At 36.0% G+C, this 13,290-nt stretch overlaps 1 protein-coding gene across 1 annotated transcript; it reads left to right on the forward strand.

Annotated features, from left to right (window-relative positions):
- The first annotated feature begins 938 nt into the window (after positions 1 to 938).
- Positions 939 to 1,855, forward strand: LOC140858593 (uncharacterized). Its single transcript, XM_073259709.1, has one exon. It carries the CDS (start codon positions 1,286 to 1,288, stop codon positions 1,721 to 1,723), a length of 438 nt encoding a protein of 145 aa, XP_073115810.1. The 5' UTR covers positions 939 to 1,285; the 3' UTR covers positions 1,724 to 1,855.
- Positions 1,856 to 13,290: the final 11,435 nt, after the last annotated feature.

The raw sequence follows: 13,290 nt of genomic DNA on the forward strand, positions 1-13,290 counted from the left end.
ATTCATATTTGTTTAATAAAAAAATACCATATTCATTGAACCAATTAAATTACATCATGCTTCATCATTATATTTGTCGAAATTATTAAATAACATTATTTTACTTTTAAAGAGAATGAAAATGTAGAAGGTCCCACATCGATCCTCCATACCACCACACTCCATAAAACGCATCATATATATAACCGAGAAAAGTTCATATATTTTCACCTCTTATTCTAAAAAAGAGAACATGAGAAACTTGCCTTGCAGAATTTAGAACATATTTATCAGTTATACTAATTTTAAGTAACACAATCGTTCATGCTTTTCTCACATGAACACATGTTAAAATTCTAGTTATTTAGTACTGAATGAACAATGGTGAGCCACTCTGCAAATCAGAAACAAGATGTAGCCATCCACGAGGCATGCTATTAAGATCAAAGATAAAATGGACCCACCAAAAATACAGTGTACAATGATCTTCAGTTTCCCCATCTCATTTCTTAATTGAATCCTCAATTAACAATTCTATAAAAGTTTTTTTTAAAAACAAACCTTACTTTTAGAATTGATCCCAAGTGCAAACTGTGCAATGTAAAAGGATCGATGGTCGATTATTACCTAGCAAAAATTAATATAAATGGATGAAAACTTTTGGTCCACCAAGACACACTGTACCATTTCTCTTTCACATTAGATCTTCGGATTACTATTCCCACTTTCAGCTCCCATAGCTAAAAACTTGCGTGTGCGTCTAGCCAAAATGAATCAACCTTGAAACTACCCAAAAAAAAACAAATCAACCAAAAAATCATGACTACACACGTGCCGCCTACCATTCGCACGCACTTCTGCCCATGCTGCGAGAGAGGAAACCAGTGGGCTGTGTTATAAACCATTCGCACGCACTTCTGCCCATGCTGCGAGAGAGGAAACCAGTGGGCTGTGTTTTTATAACAGCCGGATTTCCCGTGCCTTCCTTCTAATCCCCGACACCCTCTCTCGCCCTTATCCAAATCCCTTATTCCACAGTGCAAATCATCGCATAAGAAAGAGAAAAGAGAAGAAATAAACGTCCGCATAATCCTCCCTTCTCCGGCTTATCTCCTTCCCCCTCCGCTGTCTCCTTGAAATTAATATTATTCCACTAACCTCGTTTCTTCCGCCTCTCCCTATTCTCCATTCTTTATGTATATGATACAGCCCTCCTCCTCCTTTCGCTTTTTCCTTTCCAATCTCTTACCTTATTCCACTTATTCCCGGGATAACTCCACGCCCCCCTCATCGAAGCCTTGGAATTATGAGCAAGGGAAGCGGTGAAACGAGCCGTCTGGGCCGGTGCCTGCGGGCGCCGCTACGGGCTCTCGGTCGGGCGCGGGACATGTACGTGCGGGGCATCACGGGGTGCGCCGGGCACGTCCGGTACGGTGGGGCGATCGGCTATCCGACCTTCGCCTCGATGCCGAGGAGCTACAGCCTCGGGTCGGCGAGGACGAGCTCGAGCGACGAGGACCTGAGGGAGCTCATCCGCGCCGCGTCGCTGAGTCGCGCCGGCTCGCTCAACGCCGGCGCCGGCGCCGGCGTCGTGCCGAGGAGCCAGAGTGTCGCGATCGGCCGGATCGAGGAGGACAAGCCGTGCGACTTCGATGACGACGTCCGGGTCGGCTCCGATTTGCTGTTCCCCCGGAGCCGGAGCTGCGCCGTTGGGGCCAAGCGACGTCCGCAGTGGTTCGCTTGATGTGTTCGGATTCGGATTCTGATCCGGATCCAAGAACGTTTCTCTTTTTTTTTTTTTTTTTTTCCTGTTCTTTTCTTTTCTTTTTCTCTTCACGTTTTCTAGATAATGTCTGGGTGATTTGATTCCGAGGAAGTCCGGCTTGTTGGATTCTTTTTATTTATTTTTTTAAAAAAATGTTTCTAATGGTAATGAGGTCACAGAGAGAGAAAAACCAAGGGGAAGGGGGTCAGGTGGGGGGGGGCTCTGCGGGGATAACGTTTGGGATTGCAAGGTTCGTCATTAATGTTGGGGATGCAATTGTCTTTTACTTGTTGAATGGAAGCGTTAGGCTTGAATTTGAGGGTGATACCAAGCTTTGATATTATGGGGGCAGTGGGCCGTTGGATGGTGTATTGGTATTGGCTGCGCCGACCGTTTGCTACCATCAACTACTGTGGCAAATGGGTCCCACGGGCCTGTGCCGAATTCGTATGGACGTATTATTTTTCCAGTGGTTTCATTCAGGAAAAGGCAACAGACGCTTCCGTATGGAAGGCGTGAAGGGTTCTATTTGTCAAGGTAGCGTTGGCAGGAAAGAGACATAATGTCACATAATAATGAAAAAAAAAAAAAAAACTGTGTGGGAATCACATGGCGGTAGGACTTGAAACACAACCAGAACATCGCACGATATTAGTTTCCCCCTTCCCTTTTTGTTCTAAATCAGAATTGCTCATGTTTCTGGTTCCGAGTATAATGAGCAAACTTATATTTTAACATATTAATCCAAGGGATTTTAATAGATTAGTCCTTGTTCCTAAGCCTAAATTTAAAATAATTCTCTGAATTCGCCATCTCAAAATTCTTACCTGACATCTCAACTCACTTAATAAGGTGATAATGTTTGTCCACTAAATTATAGCATGCTTGATAAGACATGTCTTCGCCGTCTCAATCACCAATAAGAAAAGAACTCTACTGTTATTCAATAATCTAATGACCCTAACCGTGAAGACCCTTATACTCATTTTATAAAATACCCAATAGAAAGAGTTCTTAGATATTGTTGGGGCAAAATTCGTGCGGACCGATGATATGAAGAAGCCCAAGGTCCAGAATATTCAATCCTGACAAGCCCACCTACTGAGCCCTTACTAACCCCTAGTCACCTGTAACCATTATTGCTTTATCACCGACTGATTCTCGGCATCCATCTTATTGTCATTTCGTACCTTGAACAAATGAAAGCCCACTGACTGTCGCTCGATTACTCTCATTCATGACCATCGATATCTCTTCAACGGCTGACTTCTGTAGGCTAAGTTGATGAATCGACAACATGCCTAAACGACCAACTCGGTCCCATCGGAAGATGGAAGTCAAGAGATCACATTCGGCCGACCAATCTCCTTCTGTCGAGCGAATCTCCAGTTTCCGACTTCCTTATCTAGCAGCAACATGGGACATCCGACTTATAATTGTAACCGACAATCCTCGGCTCATTGGCATCAGTTGGCATGCCAATTCAAAATTCAACACCAACCAGACGACAACTATCGCAAAACTGATAAGACAATCATAATCTCCAAATTTCAAGAATCTCGAGCGATAGTTTCATCACTACGCGCGAATTGTACCCTAGCCGGACGGGATCATGTCAACCAAGCTGTCAACTAAAGCAACGACCTCCGTCCTTAAAAGGAGACCCAAAGAAGATCCTAAAAAAAGTACGTCATTACTCTGCCTCTCATATTTTTCTATCTGTTGGATGAAAATTCTGACTGATCAAAATTTTTTTACAGTTCATATTTTAAAAGACCCCATCTCACCATCCACTCCAGCATTTTGGGGCCTTACGGAATCTCATATCCAAAGGTACGGTAAAAAAAATCCAATACATCTTACTTTTCACTCTCATAACTCTTGTTTCCCTTCAAAACTATCTTCCGTCGGTGAATTTACTCTTTTTTTTGAATGTATATCCACTTTAGCGAATCAGCGCTGAGTCCAACTTCCTTGCCTTCATTGAGCAATACAACCCATCTGTCTCTCCTATTAGATTGGATTTTGAGTGGCAACAAAAACAATAAAAGCTTTTCGATTAGTCAATGAAATAAGGCAATTAGCTAGGCTACTATAATTTTTACTTTCTCATGGAAATAGAAAACTGATGAGCTAAACCTCGCTGGTTTGATTTTCTAATTAAATTGAAAATGCACTGAGATCGGTTCAAAACCGTTAAACTCGTTGGTTTTTAAGGGCCAAAAAAAAATAAACCAATGACCCATGGAGGGAGAACTAGGTTCAAATTTGGGTCGTTGCTTATGTATTTGAAATGTTGCATAGGCCCATTATTGATGATTGGAAACTTAGAACATAGTTATTAAACTTGGGCGAGGACGGTGAATAAACTTGAACTAGAAATTCAGTGAACCTAACTCTTGGCCTGTTCAATTTTCTGATGAGAAAGAAAATGCATCTGGGTGAAAACTTAATGTGGTAACAATGGTTGCTCGTAAGAGATTTACACATCAACTATATAACTTTTTCATACAAAATTTCTATATTATACTAGCTTTGCAAGTACTGGCCTTCGTATCTACCAAGAAAAAAAAAAAGTACTAGCCTTCGTAAAATAAGTTAAATTCTTTTCGGAAAATGATTCAGGCTTGGACTATGCCAAGCGTGACATCTGGATAGCTGGAATGCCAGATCACCTATAATGTGCCCGGGATTGGGCTTGAATATAATAAGAATTTTTATTCTTATTACTTTTAAAAAAAAACCTTATACCGGAAATTCTTTAAACAAATTCATAAAATGTACCTGTTGTTAGAGTCCATATCAGGCGAAGAAAGCTTCAAAAAATCATAAGATTATCTGTTTCCTTGTGTAACATAACAAAGAAGTACAATGTAAATGCCAATTTTTCAAAAAAGGTACACTGATCCTGTTACAATTTTATATCCGTATCAAAAAAAATATTTATTATATATGGTTAAATATATATTGAGCACCTCTCTTGCTTTCTTTCTTTTTTTTTTTTTTCTTTTCTTCTGAAAAATTCTATAACATACTAGGAATTGTTTAAAAAAATAAACTATATCATTATGACAATAAAATTGAGGTTTCGTTTGTATAAAGTTCTTAATTTATCATGTAAATATTTATAATAATGGCATTGATATTTATATACTTAGCTATTATTAAAATTTATTTTTTAGTATAATAATATTAATGCAGATGGTGTTAATGTGTTTATCTATAATTAAAATTTATTTTCAAAAAATTTATTATATACACACCACATAGATATCTCATGATGAAGATAGTAATACGCTCAGGCATCATTCGTATTCATTTTCTAATATGAAACATATATTAGTGAAACCATTATACATGCATTCTACCATCATTAAAATTGATTACTGGATTTGCAATATAAATTTGGTTATTGAAAGCTTCTATTTATTATATCTTAAGAGAATTTTTGATCTATCTCTTCATACATGGGATATCTTGAGGTAGTTGAAGGTTATCATGACATAAATTGAATTGTTGACCCTTTGGATCTTAATCAACTACATGTTATTTGTTTCTTCTCGACAATACTAGCATAGATTGGGATCTTCTAAGCAAACTATTATGTCTTGAAGCAATATAGAGATTGAGTAGGACTGAAATTGGATCAGATACTAATATGTCTATATCTATATTTATTTTATTCAATGAATACAGATGTTAGCCAAATAAAAAATTTATATCCATATTTGTTTAAATAAATATAGATGAAAATCAGATAATAAAAATATAGATATAAATACAATTATAAGTTAGATAATTAAACTTTATGACTACAAAATCAAAGATTACTAGATGAATAATAAATCAAGTTAAAAACATATTAATTAGTTATTTATTTCTCTTAAAAATTTATAAATATTATATAAAATTAAATAAGATTATAAATAGCATCAGATATTTGGATACGGATTGGTTAATTGTCCACCCATATCTATATCCATTATTCTTTAATAGATATAGATATGGATACGAATATCAGTTAGATACTTAAATTTTTATCGATATTTGGATAGATTTAGATATGAAAATAGATCCAAATGGATATTATCTGATATATTTTCACCCCTAAGATTGAGTTTATTACTTTGAATACCATCTATATAGAGGTGGAGAGATTAAAAAAATCTATATCAGAGCTATTTTTGATATCAAAACTAGTTCCGACCATATCAATCCATTGAAATAGTTAAGTCATAATTGAATTGACAAATCAAAATAGTACCAACAAAACAATGGATTACATATCTGGCTACATCATAAATACATGAGATAATGCAAAAGGAATAGTATAATTTTCTTGGAATATATCGAGTCATAGAAAAAATTGGTAGACCAGTTTATTGAGCATTTAAAAGTGGAGTTGTAGAATCAACAAGGGGGATAGAGCTTAAGCCAAGTATTTGGTAACCAACAAGGAATACCCAATCTCTATGACTGGAAATTTTATGAAACAGTTCCAATGTAATAGGAATGAACTTGATTCAGTGATCATGTCAATGCATCATTTTTGGAGAACATCTTCTCTTATCCTGGTGGTGAGTGTTCATATCAGCAATAAAGTAAACTAAAATGTTAAGTTACACTCTTAATAGGTTCATGGCTCAAAGTTTGTGGGGAGAACTATCATAAAGACCACAGCTAGGAGTCTAGGCTAATTCTGATATATTGTTATGAAAAATCAAGGTACTAACAGTATAAAAACCCCATTGGTCCAAATTGTATTTGTTATAATAGATATTTGAGATAAATACTTAGTCCAAGATCTAATCTATTATAACTCCTTTGAATGGATACAATCAATACTAAGTACATATCCGTTGCACGATATAGGTTGCCCAGATTCTTTCTTTTCTCTGTGATTTTAGTAGCCTAAGCTTAAACCATTTGTGGGGGATTGTTGATAATTTTTAATTTCTTTTTTTACAAAAATCAAAATTTTAACTAAAATTTTTAATAATTTTTTTTAAAAAAAAGTTCAAATTTAGGAAACCCGTTCTTAATAGTCCCATATTAGATATTTAAATGCAAGTGCCTTTGCATTGATTGATACCTAGTTGTTCCGGGCTTAATTGAACTTTGGGGATAATAAGTCGGTGAACTTACACTCTCACTGGCTCAACTTGGATTGGCCAGTCATGCCATGCACGTGCATGTGGCACGCGTGATACATATGCATGCATGGCTAGTATGTTTGGCCAATATGCCCCAACTTGATTCAATTTGAAATTTGATTTTTTATCCATGCTGAGTTATTTTAATTTTTTTTATTATTTTGATTTTTATTATTTTATTATTATAAATATTATATATAATATTGAATTAATATCAAAATATTGAATTAATTTATTATTGAACAATAAATATTTTTATATAAATAAATAGTTTGAATTAATATTGAAATATTGATCAATTTGTTAGTCAATTTGAATTCACATGTACAACTTGCATGATCACAGTTGTTGAAAGAGCAATCAAAATCTTTTGGATTTTTTTTATGAACAGATTCAGAAATATATTGATTCTTAAAATTTTGATAAACTACTATTTTGTCTGGTGTCTACAATATAATTATATAATTTATTTTTTATTAATTTTATCAGATCAAAAAAAAATTTATGCTCAAAACTGGAATCTCTGAGCTACCTGGGCATTGCTACCAGAGCTGATCATGGGTCAAGACTGGATACCGAAAGTATCAAATTTTAAATAGATCTAGCCGGAAGTGTGACTGAAAATTAATGTTGTTCAGGCCTAAGGCCTAGCCCATGATTAGCTCTAAGTGTAACATATAGGGTATAGGTTTTAATGCACAGTGCTATCTAGGGACCTCTCTCTTAGGTTTCGAACAGCACAATCAGGCATGAAATAGGCCAAGCCTTGTGATATTACTCCTTTCAATTTTCCACTCAATTTCTTCTTCTTGTTGAATTTTTCTAAGCCTCCCCTTCTCTTGTTCCTCAAAGAGTCTACTAACCCATACCTCCATGCGATCGTACTTCTTGATAGGAGGCATCACGCTGAGCTGAATTCATTATACCTTGTAAATGATCTTGTTGTAGACCTTCACGAGGGAGTAAAATTTATTCTTAGTATCTTCATGCACCTCGTTCCAGACCTGCATTCCTTCTAAATTATTTTTTGCAATTTATCTTATTTTTAAAATTTGAAATTATTTATAAATCTTGTTTTATGTATATTGTTAGCAATTTCTAAGACACGGCATAAGAGGTATTCATGCTACCGGAGCTCTCGCGTTGGACTTGCATGCACTTCCTTAAATTGAAACAATTCTCAAAGCAATACCAAAATCTGCTATCATTCCCCCCAACACCGGGGACCATGAAATCCAAGAGCTTTGCATGGTCATCAACAACATGAATATTACTGTTGCTGTCCAAGTGGATGGCTATCTATCCGAGGGTCGTTCAATACTGAAATGGAGGTATAATTCTTCATCTTTAAGATAAAATTTCCTTTGGTAAGTTCACTGCTCCAGCATAGTCCTCCACGCTGCAGAATATGAGGGAGAAGGAGAGTGGTGATGCCATGATCCTTTTAAACTTAAATTTCTGGACCATGAGGTCCATGACCCTACTCCAAAGGCCGGACGTATGCATTACTGGCCATCTCCCCGTTTTGCTTAGCAGAGCCCGTGCCACCGTCTGCTTGCACCTACTTTTGATATCCAAAGAAACTAAAGGTGTGTTTGGTCCATAATCAAAATCAAAATCTTAATAAAAATTAAAATGAAATGGAATCGAAATTGAAATAATCAAATCTTCTAAAGTATTTGATTTATAATCAGAATTGAAATTTGAATGAAAATTTGAATTCTTAAAAGAGAGTAAGGATTGAGTTTTAGTTAAATTAGATCATTCTTTTTCTATTTTGAAATTAAAATCGGAATGAAACTCCTTCCAACCAAATGATTGGAACAAGAGCCATCTATTCTCATTTCGATTTCAAATCCCAACTCCCCCCAATCCAATATCCCCTTATATCTAGCTTTCCTATGATGTCCCAGAGGAATGAGCATATGAGATTCTAACCACTTGATGGATTGAGTGAGAGTACGTAGCAGCATTAGATAATAGGTGCAATGGAGTCTTGTTGTCACTGATTTAACCAGGCACAGCCAGCCAGCCATTAAAATCTCACACTCGAAGCCGCTTGGTTGATGGGAATACCGATACATCCCAAGGCTCTCCGTCTTCTTCATATATACCCTCAAAAAAGGAGCTCATGAACCATATGTGGGTCTGTTCTAGGGCTAAATAACAACATAAACTTGGATGCAGATTTATGTTTTGGCTGGCACACCGGCAAAAATCCATGAAAGCACCCTCTCAACAGTAGGACATCCAGCGGAGTTAGCCTTGGCAAATAGAATTATAGAAGTTAGTCGATGGTGAAGTGAAACAATCACTGTAATAGATTTTTTTTTTTTTTAAGTGTAATATTTAATACCCATCAGATTCTTCGGCAAATAGAAGAGAGCATTTATTCAAAATAAATTATCCTTATTTCTAAAGAGACAGAAATTGGGCATTTTTCCGCCTTCTCTGAGGAAAAACGTTGGGCAGTGCCTCAGTATCCCTGATAGAGCTTAGAACCTTAGACCAGCTCGGGTTCTGAGGAGAGAGACTTTAATCGATCGGTTGGGAGAAAAACAGATGCTGTGCTTTACAGTTTGGTTTCTCTCTCTGCGGTGGTTGGAATAGATGATATCACTTGCTATCCTATCATTTCAAAGATGACAAAGAGGTCCAAATTACTTTCAGCATTTAGAGCTGATAAAGACGAACAAAGGAAGTATGCCTAGAGATTGCTCTACTAGATGAGGATTCTTGTTTCATTCTCAAGGAAAGGATTTGCAACCTTGATTTCATCCATCAATTCTTGTTGAGCTTTAATAGGTCAAGAAAAAAAAAGTTTTTTTTCTTTTATCGTTCTTTCTCTCAAAAATTAGTTGTTGCTGCCGATCCCAAATTGATAATGCGGGCTGCTTCCATAGATCTGCAAAGCAATAAATAAGATTAGAGATTTTGCTGAATTGGCTCTGATCGGACCCTCCAATACTTTAGTCAAAGAGCATTTCTTGGTGGAAAATGAAGAAAAAGAAAATAAAGATAATATAAAGCTTAGTAACATCGGTATTAGGAATGATTTGATCATTAGACAATTCGTGCTTGGTTCATGGCACATTTATAATTTCAAGATCCCAAATATTCTACATATCATATTTTAACAACTTAAAATCATGATGTAAACATCTAGAATTGTGCTATAACCATCTGAAGATTTAGCATAATCATTGAGGTTATCAGGTCCATCCCCTGCCCACACTCACCTCAACCTCACAAGTAGCCTACCTAGCGGCTGGGAAGAATATACAGAGGTGGAGATCCTAGGAATAAAACTAGGCATGGATCTTAGGTCAGAGGTTCTTCCTCAGTCTCCGGAGGGTCGACCTGGATTGTCCGCATCACATGTTGGGGAATATGTGGGCATAAAAGAAATAGCTTAAATAGCTTAAGCGAAGCGCTTTATTTTCAGGTAATCTTAATTTTTGACTCGATGGAGGAAATGCCCTTTTGCCTAAGGTAGAAAAATCGACTGTAGATCGGTTTGGAGAACGCACCGAGCTAAAAAATATCTATCTAAGTTGTGGTGCTTCTCACTAGATGACTAATGACCTCAGAGGTCATTTGGTTTGCTTGTCCTACCTTCCAATTTGATAGAGATGGACTTGGTATGGCCTTGCAGAATACCACATCAATTTTAAGTTAGAATAATCCAATTACACCATGTCGTTAGGTTCATTTTCCATCAAAATATAAATATTTACAAATTGCAAATTGATTTCATTATTATGCCAGAAAAATTCATTTCCCACCTCCTTCCAAGTATAGAAAAAATAAAAAAAATAGTAATTGCCACTCTCCTAATACTTTTTTTTGGTAAAAGATAGAAACTTATATTTAAATAGAAGGAATACAAGGTAAATTGATAGCAGAAACAAGGCCGATGAGGTCATTTACATGACTAGAAAAGATTCAAAGCGAACAACACCAATATTGATCACAAAGAAGTATAGTAACATACCTCTCCAAATTCTTTAATATGGTCTTGTTATGCTACATAATGATATAATGACCCCTCTTGAATTGTACCTATTTTTTTGTGAAAAAATTACAGCCGAGACCTGTTGAAGTTTGACCCACTTACATTTAGATCTCAAAAGAAAACTATTTCAAATAGACCCCAAAATTTATAAATATTGCAAAGTACACTAGCCGTCTATCTCCATTAGACTATGTTATGATGTGAGGGTTATCTGAGAGATTAAATCTTATAAAATATCATAAGTGTCATTCCCTGAGTTTTTTAGTTTTGGCATGAAGTGGAGTGGACGGAAAGAAAAAAGTCACGTGACATACATGTGACCATTATCTTTCTATTTTTTTGGTTGAGCTCTCTGCTCACCATCCCTTTTAGAGAAGTGAGAAAGAAGAGAAAGGAGAAAAAGGAGCATAGATCAAATAGAAAAAAGAGAGACCATACAAGAGATAGAAAGAAGAATATAGATCGAAAGAAGAGAGGTGAACCTAGACCATAATGGCTTCGACGACTAGCGGCCATCCTCCACCTAATACTTCGACCAAAATACCATGGTGTATTGTGACTGTGGGTTAAGGGCATCCATGAAGACCTTATGGACTATACCTAATCCTAGCTGAAGGTTCTTTGGCTATGCCATGTTTGAGGTAACGGACCTCCTCATTCCTCAATTTTTCATCACCCATAACTCACTTATTTCTTGAATTTTTTAATACAGGAAAGAAGAGAATATAGATTTTTTCAATGGTATGATCCTCCACCGTCATCACATATAAGCGATCTCATAAATGAACCAAACCAAAAAAATAAGAACCTGGAAGTAGAGCTTCGTGTCTACAGAGGGAGGAAAATGCGTTTGGCATGGTGTCTGTTTACTTTATGGACATTCACTGGTACATTGTTGGTATTGAAATAGAGTGTTGGGGATGATGTAGGTGCAATGTTGGTACCGAACCACTATAAATCTTTTTATTTATATTATTTGCTGTCTTTTTATTTGCTCTATTGTGTTGTCTTTTTCTCTTTCAATTAAACTCTTGCACATTACTTGCTTCATCCACTTTTTCACTTAAAATATCAAAAGCACATCTTGTAACTCTATTTTTTTTATTTATAAATTTTAAAAATTTAATTCACCCCCTCTCTTGAGTTGCATAGCTGGGTAACAAGTGGTATTAGAGTCCAGTGCTCTAGTCCTTTCTTGATTTTACCATCAAGAGCAAAAGATCTATGGCAACTCAAGTTGGCACTTTACTTGCTAAGGGGCAATTCACAAGCCAACCTTCACTTTTCAATAGATTAAATTATACCTATTGAAAAGCTCAGATGAAGATTTTTATTCAAATTTTTGACTATGATATGTGAAGTATCATAGTGAATGGACCTCACTCACCCACAAAACTAATTGATGGGAAGGATATTCTCAAACCTAAAAATGAGTGGGATGAGATTGACAAGAAGATAGCTTAGCTCAATGCAAAAATCATGAATATTTTAGATGTAAATGAGTTGAATAGAATTTCAACATGTAATTCTGCTAAGAAAATATGGGATAGACGAGAGGTAACTCATGAAGGTACTAATCAAGTAAAAGAGTCCAAAATTAATATGTTTATTCATAAATATGAACTCTTTAAAATAAAACTTGATGAGTCTATTATCCAAATGTTTGCTCATTTCACTGATATCATTAATGAGCTTAAGAGTTTTGGTAAGTCCTATACTAATAGTAATCTTATGAAAAAAATACTTAGGCCTCTACCAAGAACATGGGAGGTGAAGGCTACAGCGATTCAAGAGGCAAAAGACCTAAATATCTTATCTTTGAAAAAGCTTCTCGAATTGCTTATGACACATGAACTCACCATGAGGCAGCATAATGAAGAAGAGACTAAGAAGAAGCAGATTATTGCTCTTAAGTCTATTATTCAAGAAGAAGAAGAATTGGACCTATCAGATAATGAAGATGAAGAACTTGCACTCATCACTCAAAAATTCAAGAGGTTCATGAAGAAAAGGAGGCAAGGAGTAAGAAGAAGGCCATTAACCAAGGGGGAGCCAAGCAAAGAGAAAAACAAAGAGTTGCCCCTTATATGTTATAAATATAAGAAACCTGTGCACTTTAGATCCGAATGTCCTCAACTCAAGAAGACTCCTAAAAAATTCAAAAAGAAAGCTATAGTGGCAACTTAGAGTGACAGCGATAAATCAAGCTTCGATGATGATACCCATGAAGAAACCAATCTTTGTCTTATGTCACATGAAAATGAGGTAACATCTGGATCCTCCAATGAATTTACTTTTGATGAACTACAAGAGACTTTCGATGACCTATTAGATGATCTAAAGAAGTTAGGATTAAAGAACAAGGAACTAAAAATGCA

Source organism: Elaeis guineensis, chromosome 6 (genome assembly GCF_000442705.2).
Source record: "Elaeis guineensis isolate ETL-2024a chromosome 6, EG11, whole genome shotgun sequence".
Lineage (NCBI taxonomy): Eukaryota > Viridiplantae > Streptophyta > Magnoliopsida > Arecales > Arecaceae > Elaeis > Elaeis guineensis.